This window comes from Nannospalax galili, unplaced genomic scaffold (assembly GCF_000622305.1).
Source record: "Nannospalax galili isolate Female #2095 unplaced genomic scaffold, S.galili_v1.0 scaffold589, whole genome shotgun sequence".
Taxonomy (NCBI): Eukaryota; Metazoa; Chordata; class Mammalia; order Rodentia; family Spalacidae; genus Nannospalax; species Nannospalax galili.
In genome coordinates this window covers 39,659-52,243 of record NW_008360324.1, presented here as the reverse complement: position 1 = coordinate 52,243, position 12,585 = coordinate 39,659, and the positions used below count along the sequence as shown (strand labels likewise).

The window sequence follows — 12,585 nt, the reverse complement described above, 5'->3', positions numbered from 1 at the left end:
GAGAGAGAGAGAGAGAGAGAGAGAGAGAGAGAGAGAGAGAGAGAAACTAGGCAGCCCTAGGCAGAGCTGTGACTGTACTCTTGATAGCTATGTAAAGTAGATGAGGATCTTGAAAATCTATAATCTATGAGATTCAGTTCTGTTGTTTAACTGTCATAAGGTACATGTATCCCAATTTTCTTATAAGAATATTATAAAAGATCAACTTAGACGGTTTAAGTTATCACCTTATTGCTGTTTTGAATGATTCTTACCTGATGCACAGAGAAGGGAGTTGAATGTGTGCTCTTTCTTAATTCCTTCAGGCTGGGATGCAAAGAAAGAAAATCCAGAGATGAGAAAGCACTGAGCATGCAAGCACATGCCGGGAATTTTGAGAGGACACTGATGCCCCTTTATTCATGAGACTGTAAGCTGGAATTAGGTTTAACATTCCACCACAGCGGGAATGACATAAAAGTTTGAGAATTTGGGGTGCCAGGTGAAAGAGAAAGAAGGAAGATAGTTCAGAGGAAAAGGAGAAAATAGGATGGAGCAGAGGGAGGAGGTGGAGCTCAAGGAAAACACACTGCTGTAGAATGTCTTCAGCTGATTTAAAGGTGTGATCTCGCCGTAGGCTGTGAATTATCCGACATCACAGGCTCCTCTCACGGTGGTTCTTGATCCAAACATTATGCACTCAGCACTGCTCCATTAGTTTTGCATCAGTTGACTGTCAGTCAAGGCAGCCTGACTCACCTCAACCACCAGGGCTTTGACCACTGTGTCTTTCTTCCCAGTTTCAGGAACTGTGGCCACCTCAGCACCGCAGAGCTCTGGGGACTGTCGTGCTTCTGCAGTCACAGAGAAATTCACGTTCCCTGAAACACACAGCCCATAGAGCTGATCGAGAATGTGCCAAGAACTTAGTGTACTCCGAAACCCCGAGGTCTGCAAGGGATCCGGACTTCTGTGAACAGTTCAAGAGCTTGCCGCCTTATTTAAGAAGTTGCAGAGTACAGGTCAGAAGCGGCAGTGACTGAGAGCTCTCGCTTGGGGGCCCAAAGAGGAGACGGCAATTTAAAGACACTTCCCACATTCGTGCTTCCTGAGTACTTAAGGAGCCCTCTCAAGTTCATCCTTTCTGAATACTGAGAGTCCCTTTAGGGAACGTTCACTCACCTAGTGATTTGGGAGTTACCAACCAGGATGCAGTGAACCTCCCACTGGCACAGATGCAGTAAGAATCTTGGGCTTTTCCTACTGGAACAGCCTCAAAATCAGGAGAGGCTTCCAGCTGCACACTCACCTGTAGCCCCATGTGGGGTAGAAGTAGAAAGATGTCAGTGAAGAAGGGCAACTACTTAAGCACGGGATAGGGCAAGTGAAAGAGGCTGGAGAGTGTTAAGTGTTAAAAAGGGAAGAGGAGGTGTGCTCTTGGAAAGCGTGGTGTTGAACTGACACAAAGCTGACAGTCTTGCATAGACTTTATATGCATTTATCTACATCATGTCCCTAGCATTCTATTTAACATCAGTACAGATAAATATATACTTATCTACTTATATTTATTTTAGTTCTAGAAATAGATTTATTATCCTGGACTTTTTAATCACTGTTTTAAGGTATTCCTACTTCTGAGGACAACGAGATTCATTTAAAAATTTACTCAGCCAGGTGCGGTGGTGCACATATTTAATCCCAACATTCCAGAGGCAGAGGCAGGTGGATTTCTGTGAGTTCAAGGCCAGCGTGATCTACAAAGTGAGTTCCAGGTCAGCTGGGGCTACAGGGAGACCCTGTCTCAAAAAAAAAAAAAAAAAAAAAAAAATTTACTCAATACCATATCTTCCTGACAGTGGACTCACATTTCTTGTGTTGATTATGTCTTTTGATTTTATCCAGAGATTACACATTTCATCCAGTCTCTCTAAGTGTTTGAATGATGACAAATTTACCTAGTAAATTTTGTATATAAAATTTCTACACAAAACTGAATTAAGCAACTCACTGCTGTATATATGTAGCTGGGCTTTAGGAATTAGTTGGAGGAGGTGCTGATGGGGCCAAGCATCTCCACTCCCTCTTTCCTTCTAGTCATTTAATTATTAGTTATGATTCACATATAATAATTTCTCTCTTTTCCTCTGGCCAGGCTTAATTTGGAAAGGTCCTCACCCGGATGCACGTGGGAAGGTAGTTCACCACAGTGGCCTTGAGTGTGAAGGTTTCTCCACGGACCACAGAGTAGGGCATCGTGAGCTCCACAAAGAATGGCTGGAAGGCTCTGAGAGAGGCCGTGGGAGAGAGGCCAAGTCCATTGTCGTTAGACAGGCAGAGGGCCCCGGCCTTCCACTCAGTGATGGTGTCAGGGACTGTCACTCCCACTTCAGCCACTCCTGATGAGCTGCGAGGGTGGAGTGTGAAGCAGAGAAAGTGAGCATGAGAATTAGTTGTTTTTGACATGGAAACCGATGAGTGTGACATAATGCCATTCTGTGAGTTCTATTAAACAAGTGATAGGGAATGAACAGTGTAAACAGGATTCTAGTTGGAAAAACAAAGGGCTTTTGAATAGTTGTGTTTTCTCAACTTGAATCACGACTCCACACCACCTTAATTTGACAATTTGACAATTTTAAACATATATTTATGCTGATGGTCTACTCCTTATCGGATTGACTCATTTTTACTCAATATAGTGTTTTGAATAGTTTTAAACAGCAGAAAGCCAAATGATACTTTTTTTATATTTAAATATTTTTATAATTGATGAGCTGACATATCAGAGTTTTATAAATTACTTTTTATGATAAAAAGTAATTAGAATAATAGTAGAAAATAATGACATAGACATATATTTTTGATACCTTTCACAAATCTTACAAATGGAAGCTGCTTACTTCACCATGACCAAGTCCCAGATCCAGGTTTCAGGAAAATACTTTCGTACAGTCTCGGTGGGTGTATCTTCATGTACTACTGTGTGTGTATCTTCATTTATTTCTCTTAAAAACTCTTCATCATATAATATTAAAGGTGCTATGAAATTACAACGGAAGAAAGGAGCATATCATTTGAACATTTTTTTGTACTGTGTGAGATGCATAGATAATGTAGCTAAACTTTTCAATATCTTGTTAACATTAAAATGCTAAGACAATTGCACTGGAAATGATGTATGGAGACAGTGTTTTGCATGAGTAACATCTTTGTCAAAACAGAAACTATACAATCATTGCGAAAGCATCGCTTAATGTAGGTGGAGGTGCAAGAAAACATGGTGTTCAGGAAGTGCTTAAGAATTTTGAGAATTTTCTTTCCTTGCAGGAATCAAGATCTGTAATGCTATGTCTGTGACTCCCTCATCAGCTCTGAGCTATGTCAACATTATTGGCAGAAAGATTCTTGTAAATTTTTTCTCTATATAGATCCATAGGATTGAGCCCAGTGTTTTAACTTAGCTGTTCAAACTATATAAAAAGTGAAAGAAAAGTACAATTTCTTGAACCTAAAGTAGACACAATGGAAAAGTACATATCAAGTATTATTTTTAAAGGTATTTGATATTTATTTATTTATTTATTTATTTATTTATTTATCTGTGTGTGTGCATGTGTGTGTGTGTGTGTGTGTGTGTCTCCACAGAGTTCAGAAGAGTTATAGGCGGTTGTGAGCACACCACTGAGCAACCTTTCCATCCCCATACTTTTTTCTTGTTTCTTTTTAGCAAAGGAAATTTATTATCCCCCAAACTATAACATTGCTTTGGGTTTGCACTGGAAGGCAATGAAAATCTTAGCACTAACAACAGAGGTTTTGTGGTTTGATTTTTCTAGGAATATGTGTACATATAGATTTAGAGTTAGGACTCTCCTTTAATATTTCCACCTCAATTTAATTCTTTTCAGCAAAAAAAAATCCCCCCCCCCCCCCGCCAAATTTTTGCCTGTGTTCAGCTTGATTCCTCCTGGTCCTGCCCTGTGATGGTCACCACCCCCCTGGCTTGGTCTCTGCCTTTCTATTTGCCTTCCATTACTCAAGTTTTCCCAGTGTTACAGTTCTTCACTAAGTGCTTTAAGCATCTGCAGAGATGCCAGCTCGATTTTCCATTAGATAGCATAGAAAGGTGCCTTGGGCCCTGTTGTTTTTAAGGACTCATGATAATTCAAATTCCTTTCAAATTGGGATGAAAAAAATTGATACAGCATGGCCTGAATTAGGTTTTTCTTTATGCTAAAACACATGTAAAATTTTCATTATTAAAATATATATATATAAATACTAATGAAGGTAGGGGTTCATGACTAGACAGTATTCTATGGCAGCCTGCATGGATACTTATTCATTAAATTTATTTTCTATTTCTTTCAGATCCTCTGGGTCTTATTCCTTTTTTAGATTTTTTCTTTTTATTGAATTTTTGCATATTTTATACAATGCATCTTAATCATACCATAGACCCCTCTCCCTGGACCACCTTCTTAACTCCCCATAGGTTTTCATGTATTCTGTCATATGTGTTAAGGCCTATTGAGTCAATTTAGTGTCCCTAAATGTCCTTCAGTGTGTGTCCATCTACTGGAGCCTGATCAGCCTATTTAGAGTCACTCTCTTAAAGAAAACCAACTCTCCCTCCCCTAGTAGACATAGGTTGTCAATAGTTTCTCAGCTAAGCTTGGGGCTTCTTACCCATTTCCCTACTTCTATGCTGGGTTTGTCTGGTTTGAGCTTGTATGGGTCTTGTGCATGTTGTCACCATAGCTATTGCCTTGTAGTCATCTACCATAAGTCAGTAAGTAATCCAGCATACATATTCACATCATCCCTTCTTTTTACAGCAGATGGTGATTAACAGAGACACACAGTTAGTCAACGTGCAGAAAATAAGAGACCGTGGAGTGCTCAACCACTAAATGTCACACTCCTCTGTCACATTCACTCCATTCAAGGCTCAGGAATCAATTGGAAGAAAGGGCAGAAAGATTTTAAGAGTCAAAGGTGAGGACTAGAAGAATGAAGAAAATAAGGAAAAGAAAAAAATATTGTCCAATGATGAAAATATGCACAAACAACATTAGTTATTGCATGAATGGAAAACCAAAAAATATAATTAAAAAAATGTGATGATTAATCAGGCTCCAGTGGATGGACCCACACTAAAAGGCGATTGGGTACACAAATTTGACTCTATAGGCACCTGATTTTTGACAAAGGAGTCACAAATACACACTGGAGAAAAGACAGCATATTCAACAAATGGTGCTGGTCAAACTGGATAGTGGCATGTAGAAGAGTGAAACTAGATCCCCACCTCTCACCATGCACAATGTAAATGGATCAAGGACCTCAACATAAGACCTGATACACTGAATCAGATAGAAGAGACAGTAGAGAATACACTGGAACTTATAGGCACAGGGAAGGACTTTCTGAATGACTCCTATAGTGCAAACATTAAGCCCAACCATTGACAAAGGGGACCCTATGAAACTAAAAAGCTTCTGTATAGCAAAGGACACTATCACTCAAGTGAAGAGGCAACCTATGAATGGGAAAAATTCTTTCCCAGCTGTACCAGAGTAAGTATTAGAATGTACAAAGAACTAAATAAACTAAACATCAAAACTACCAAAACAACCCAATTAAAAACTGGGGCAAGGAATAAAACAAAACAAAACAAAACAAAAAATTGGGGCAAGGAGAGGTACAGGGAGTTTTCTAAAGATAAAATGCAAATGACTGAGGAACACTTTTCCGAAAAATGTTCAACATGTTTAGTCATTAGGGAAATGCAAATGAAAACCTCCTTGAGATTTCATCTTACTCCAGTCAGAATGACTAAGATCTAAAAGACAAAAAATGACAAAAGCTGATGAGGATTTGGAGAAAGGGGAACTCCTATCCACTGCTGCTGAAGTGCAAACCTGTGTAGTCACCATGGAAATCAGTGTGAAAATTACTCAAAAATCTGGAAAATTGATCTACCATTTGATTTGATCCAGCCATACCAATATTGGGCATATACTCAAAAAGACTCTATTCCCAACCACAGAAATATGTGTTCTTCCATGTTCAATGCTACCCTTTTCATAGTAGTCAGGAATTGGAAACAACCTAGATGTTCATCAACTGATAACTGGATAATGAAGATGTGGTACATATACACAATGAAAACATTATTTAGCTCTTTAAAAACGAAATTATGAAATTTTCAGGCAAATGGATGGAATTGGAAACAATCATCCTATACAAAGTAACCCAGACCCAGAAAAGACAAACACCCCATGTTCTCTCTCACAGCTGGATGCTAGCTTTGAAATCCTATATATGCATGTTTCAATCTGAAAATCCAGAGAGATCAAGAAATTAATAAGTGACCATAGGGTGGAAAGGCTTCTTGGGAGAGGAGGTAGAAAGCAGTGGTATGAAGGGGGAAAGCAGAGTAATAGAGCAGGAAGGGTTAAAGGGGGTGGGGAATGAGGGGCAGGGCGGAGGACGAAGTATGGGGAGGGAAAACTAACACTAGAGGCTTTTAGAAAAAGCCATATAGAAATCTACCACTATCAAAACTAAAGTATATCTATATAGATTATAAAAAGACAGTAAAAGGGACTGGAGAGATGGCTCAGTGGTTAAGAACACTTGACTGTTCTTGCAGAAGACCCAGGATCAAATCCCAGCACCCACATGGCAGCTAACAACTCTCTGTAACTCCAGTCCCAGGGGATCCAATGGCCTCTTCTGTCCTCTGTGGGCATTGCACAAAACTGGTGCGCTTACCTACATGTGGGCAATACACACATATACATAAAATAAGAATAATAAATAAAAATTTAAAAAAAAGGCCATTAAAAGATATTATCTTATAAGAGGGGACATTGCCCCTACTAGACACCATAGGTTTGCAAAATAAATGTCCAATGCCAGGAATGGACTCCCTCTTTTGAAGCTGTTGACACCTTATTATTTGAACAATCCCTTAAATAATACTGGCCACCGCTCCTGCTCTTGGTTACCCACCAGAACTTCACAGTAAGAGCCTATTTCTGAAGACACATGCATGAACAAACAAGGAGAAATCAATCTGGTACTGACTTCAAAGCCTGCCTCATCTCTACTTGTAGGAGAGGAAGTGCCAGGCTTAAGCACAGGCTGCACTAAGAGAACACAGCTTCTGCTTTGAGAGCACAGCCCGTGCTTCTGCAAAGTAGCCAGTCTACGATCTGCCTGGATGAAGGGATCTTGCCCGGATGAGGGGATCTATCAGGAAGCGACACACCAACTTACGGGACACTGGGGGCAGGAGGAGAGGTAGATAAGGCTTGCACTTCCCAGCAATAAATGAGTCTGCAGCACCTTGCCTAGTGCCTGCTTCCACCTGACTCCCAGAGTCTGTGTGTTGATTCCACCCAACTCACCCCCACCTCGGCCAGAACCCTTGTTCCCTGCAGTCCCTCATGGGCTGGACCTGCAAGGAAACCTGCAACAGCTCATCCCTGTAAGACATTGTCTTTCACTCTCCCAGAAGCCAACAATTGCCAAAAGTTCTTTAGGTTAGGTTGGGTTTTCATACCCACTTCCCCGTGTCTATATTATAGAGATTTTATCTGGTTTGAGCTTGCATGGGACTTGTACATGCTGGGCTCTATAGGCTATATTTTGATCGTATCATTTTGCATTCTTTTTCTCTTATACAGCTATTATACATGTTCTATAATCTTTGATAAGTAATTAGCATTTCTTTTGTGTTAAAACATATGTGCATTTGCTGTTTTACCTGACACTGGGAACAACGCATAGTCAAGACATAATAGAGGATGATGGGTCTTCAAGTTAGTGAACGCCTTTAAGCCCATGTCCTGGGGAAGAAAATTAATCAAATAAAAATATTTCAAAATTTCTGCTGAAGTCGAATTATGTATGAAAACTAGAATAATCCCAACATAGTTTAAAATAATCAAGAAGAATTAGTTTTCATATTCTGTTATTTGTATATTTGAGAAAGTCTGGGGAAGAACACAGAATTTATGGTGACATTTGTGCTGGCCTTCTTTCTGATGTGCTGTTATTTGAACAAGTCACTTACCTACTCCATGTTAGTTAGCTTCCCCAGCAGAGAAAGTAACAACCTAGACTTGGCATTTTCTGAGGTTTTTTTTAATGCTTGGGATTGAATCCAGGGTCTTGCTGCATGTAAAGTGAGTGTTTTGCCATCTAGCCTTCACTGATTTGACTCTAAAATTCTTTACCAATATAGCATTTTATTAATCCTAACTAATTCACAGGGAAGAATGTTAATAGGTAATATTGACTGTACCTCCATGTATCTGTAGACATCCTTTTCATTTTTGTGTGACATCGTGTATCCTAATTTATCATCAGGCATACGTTTACTCCTTACACAATGTTCTTGGTCTTCGGGTAGTTGATTTATAGGTGGAATGAAGTTAATGTGCTCCATAGCTGGCAGATTATGTACCTTATAAGAAACAGGAGAAGAAGCTGTGCATGTTGAGGGGACGCTGTTTCTTGTGCTTTCTTGGAAGATTCTCATGAAAAGAAAGCAAACGGTGTGACCACTGTTGATCATTTCTTGAATGTTCATGATCTTGTAAACAAGATCCTGTACAGAGTGACTTATCCTAAAGATGATCATAATGTTTAGGAAAAGACTTTAAAAAATATTCCAAGGATCCAAAAAGAAACAGGAAAAATATTCCAAGGATCCAAAAAGAAACAGGAACACACACACACACACACACACACACACACACACACACACACACACATCCAGAAAGAATGCCAGCAATATCAAGTTTACCCTTGCCTAAGACAAACAGGGAACTTAGAAAACTCCTGGTATTGTCAGGCTAATAAAGACTATGGATTGGTTCATATGTCCAGAAAGTAAAGCCTTTGTATCTCAAGTTGCTTGAGGAAGCATCCGACTCTCTACAGTGGTCCCCAGAAGAAAGCCAAGCAACTAAAGAATTAAAACTGACTCTTGATAAGCTCCTGTGCTTGTCCTCCCATCATTAGAAAAACCCCTTCATTTGTAACTGTGGACCAGGGTGTAGCTTTTGGGGTGCTCCCAGGCCTAGAGAGGAAAAAACACCCAGTGAGCTTTATGTCCAAACTCCTTGATCCTGTCTCTTGGGGGTAGTCTGAATGTGCACAGGCAGCAGCAGACATAGCCCTGCTGGTGGCACAAAGCAAAAAATTGGTTGTTGGAGGATCTCTTATATTAAGCACTCAACATCAGATTAGGAACATCTTAAATCAAAAAGCTGAGATGGTTGACTGACTCTCAGATCTGGAAATGTGAAGCAATAGCCCTAGAAAAATATGATTTGGTCTTAACCCCAGAGATCTGCCAAAACCATTTGAGCTTTCTACGGCAGGGGGAGGAAATAAAGAAGTCCTAGATCATGACCATCTCAATTTGATAGCGCACCAAACCAAAGTCACACCAGACCTGAATGAAACTCCCTTCATGATGGGGTCAGCTTATGCACAGATGGGTTATCTAGAGTAACTGAGGGAACCAGGTGTAATTGCATACTATAGGTGATGGGAAAAATCAGTCTTTGTATGAAAGAGGTACACTAGCCAATAACCAGTCAGTCCAAACTTGTGGACTGTTCTCTTAACTAAGCTTTAAAGCTCCTGGAAGGACAGGAAGGCATTATACTTACTGGCTATAAATACACATACAGTCACACACACCTTTGAGAAAATCTGGACAGAACAAGGCCTAATAAATATAAGGGAAATAAATTAATACATAGTGAGTTAATAGAACAGGTCATAAAGAACCTTTAAATTTAAACTGAGGTGGCTATAGTTCATGTAAGGGAAGCATTAGGTTGGCTGTGGGGAACAACTTACAGATGAGGCTTAATTCCTTATATCCCTAAAATGATGTTGAGATCCACCTTTATCCAGGAGGAAGAAAAGAACTAATACAAACAGGACTTTTCTAAACTGAAGATGGGAGATGGGAACTCCGAGGTAGAAGAAAAATAGCTAATAAATCCACTATGAAAATCTAGCATCTATCTTGCACAAAAGAAGCCATTGGTGACTCCAGGTTATATGTGATACAATACTTGGAAATTATATATGTATGGGGACTTATACAATCGCCAAACAAGTGTGTGTAGGATGTGTTATTTGACAAGAGATAAACAAGAAGGTGCTGAAGAAACAGACCTTAGGCGGGAGGCTTCCATCCAAGAGGACTTCACAGAAATGCCTAGGATAGGAAGACTAAACTATTTACAGGTAATAGAGGACCATCTTTCTGCATGAGTAGAAAGCTTTTGTCTCTCAGCTGGTATTTCTGGCAATGCCACCAAGTTGCTATCAGAATAGATTGAACCATGGTTTGGTCTTAGAGAAAACAAAGATTCAGACAATGGCAGAAATTTCACTTCCAAGGTGTTAAAAGGAATCATGAAAGGTTTAAACAGTAGTCAGGACTGTTGTGTTCCATGGCATTCTCTTTCATCTGGGAGAGTAGAAGGAATTAATCAAACTCTTGAGAAATAAACAACTAAGCTCATTTTAGAAACCTGACTGACTTGGACCAGATGTCTCCCTATAACCCTTCTCATGATTAGAACACCTACAAGAAGGGACTTGGGACTGTCTCCTTATGAGATATGATATGGCCTCCCATATCTAGGTAGAGCTGAACTTCCAACAATGGAAACTAAAATTCTTGAAAAACCATACACTGGCCATATCCTCCTTCCACTTTGTTGTCCCTCAGATTCAAGGGACTTCCTGCTCAGACCCCACCCTTGGAACTCACATTTCATCAGTTTCAACCTGGAGATTTGGCGCTAATAAAGTCCTAAAGAGATGAAAACTTTCAGACTAGTTTGGAAGGTCCGCATCTAGTGCTCCTGGGCACCAAGACTGTCCGATGGACAGGAGAAAAGTGCTGGATCCAGTACACCTGGGTTAAAGGATCAGAAACAACAAACCAAGGGAAGGGGGACAAAGTGATTGGAAAGTAGAAAAGGTTCTTGGGTCACCTATAAAACTTCCAGTAAGAGCCATGAGCCTCTTACTGAGCCTGATTAAGTCAGATCAGGATATTTGGGAAGTAGTTGGATGAGAGTCAAGAGGTTCCCTGTGATGCTCTGGACAAATGTCACCAAGGAGAGTGAGCTGCAAACTATAGAAGTAGATATTTGATTTTTAAAAAAGTTTTAAAATTGAATTTTTGTGAATTTCATACAACATATTTTGATCATATTTAGACCTTCTCCCTTATTTACACCCCTTTACTACTACCTCCTCTGTATTTTATCTCATGGATATAAGAACAATATTGTGAGAAGTGATTCATGGCTCACCGGAATACCATAACAGTTCATGGCTCCCTGGACAATAAGACCTAAGGAAGTATATGACCCTTCACATGCTCATGAGTATTCCAGGTACCAGATATAAAGAATCCTGAACAAATAGAAAGATGCAGAGAGAATTAAAATGGCTTGAGCATCTCAGTACTAACTCTGGAATCTAGAAAATCATGGAATGAATGTTTCTAGAATTCTCAGTGAACATGATTTCTTAACTGAAGCTCTGCTTTATTTCAAAACATTAATTAATTATTACAGGAAATACAGATTTTATTACAAGAAATAAAGATATTTATAGGTGCATAAGAAATTTATCTTTGATACCCTCTCTCCAGAACAGTGTTATAGTATGTATAACTCTCAAAAGGAGGAAAAAAACTAAAAAAGAAGTCATGGGATCCAGAAAACTGTGAGCCAAATAGGGAGGATTCTGAAGGGGTGTTCCCAACTAAGAGTGAACATCTAGGCTGCAGACATCAGCTGGGAAGAGAGCAAGACGGCAGGGTCCACTGGGAAAAAGTAGGCTTGAACACTGCTACAGAAATAGTAGATAATTTGAAAACAAGTGAGGAGAGACCTTAAGCAAATATAAAAATAAGGAATGATTAAATGTCAGGACAAATGAAAAGAAATGAGAGGAAATGTAATCACTGCACACTATCTTAATGATAAGCCATATTTTGTTATAGGAAAAATTGTCTAAGGATTTTGCATAATTATGCCAAGCATTATCTCATGCAAGAAATTAGTATGATGAGGAAAGAGATGAATAATAAGACTCAACATGATGCTTTGTAATAGTAAAAATGAAAATTATGTTAAAATGAAGAAAGACCAATGGTTGTACACAGTAATAAAGATGTAGAATAGAATATTAAAGAAACTGCCATAATCACTGAAAGTAGAGGCAGCCAAAGAATGGGACAAGGAAGGGCGTGGAAGACCAAGAAGCTGTCGGTGTCTGTCTTGATGATGACCCTTCCAGCAGTACACACGTTTTAAAGCTAATTGGCTGTATTTGTCAGACAAAATCATTACTTAAGGAATCTCTTATTGTAAGAGATTTGAGGAAAAATTCTAAATGAGAAAAGCTTTTGTAACAGGTTTTCCAAAGAATTTTCTGCATATGAATCAGAAAACCCTACCGTTAAAATTAAGTGCTAGTTTCACTTGTGCACTGAGGTTAAAGACTGGGAAAATTATCTGGATTAAATATCACTTTTGAAAT

General features: G+C 39.3%; 1 protein-coding gene across 1 annotated transcript in view; it reads right to left on the bottom strand.

Moving 5' to 3' along the window:
* LOC103727563 (murinoglobulin-1) overlaps nt 1-12,585 on the bottom strand; it is a gene marked incomplete at its 5' end in the record, with an annotated part of 56,380 nt that overhangs the window by 11,863 nt on the left and 31,932 nt on the right. The window contains 7 exons of the mRNA XM_029559854.1: nt 255-306; nt 739-860; nt 1,162-1,288; nt 2,158-2,386; nt 2,883-3,021; nt 7,760-7,841; nt 8,300-8,461. Of these exons, the coding sequence (XP_029415714.1) occupies nt 255-306; nt 739-860; nt 1,162-1,288; nt 2,158-2,386; nt 2,883-3,021; nt 7,760-7,841; nt 8,300-8,461 (913 nt within the window). The remainder of the gene's footprint in view (nt 1-254; nt 307-738; nt 861-1,161; nt 1,289-2,157; nt 2,387-2,882; nt 3,022-7,759; nt 7,842-8,299; nt 8,462-12,585) is intronic.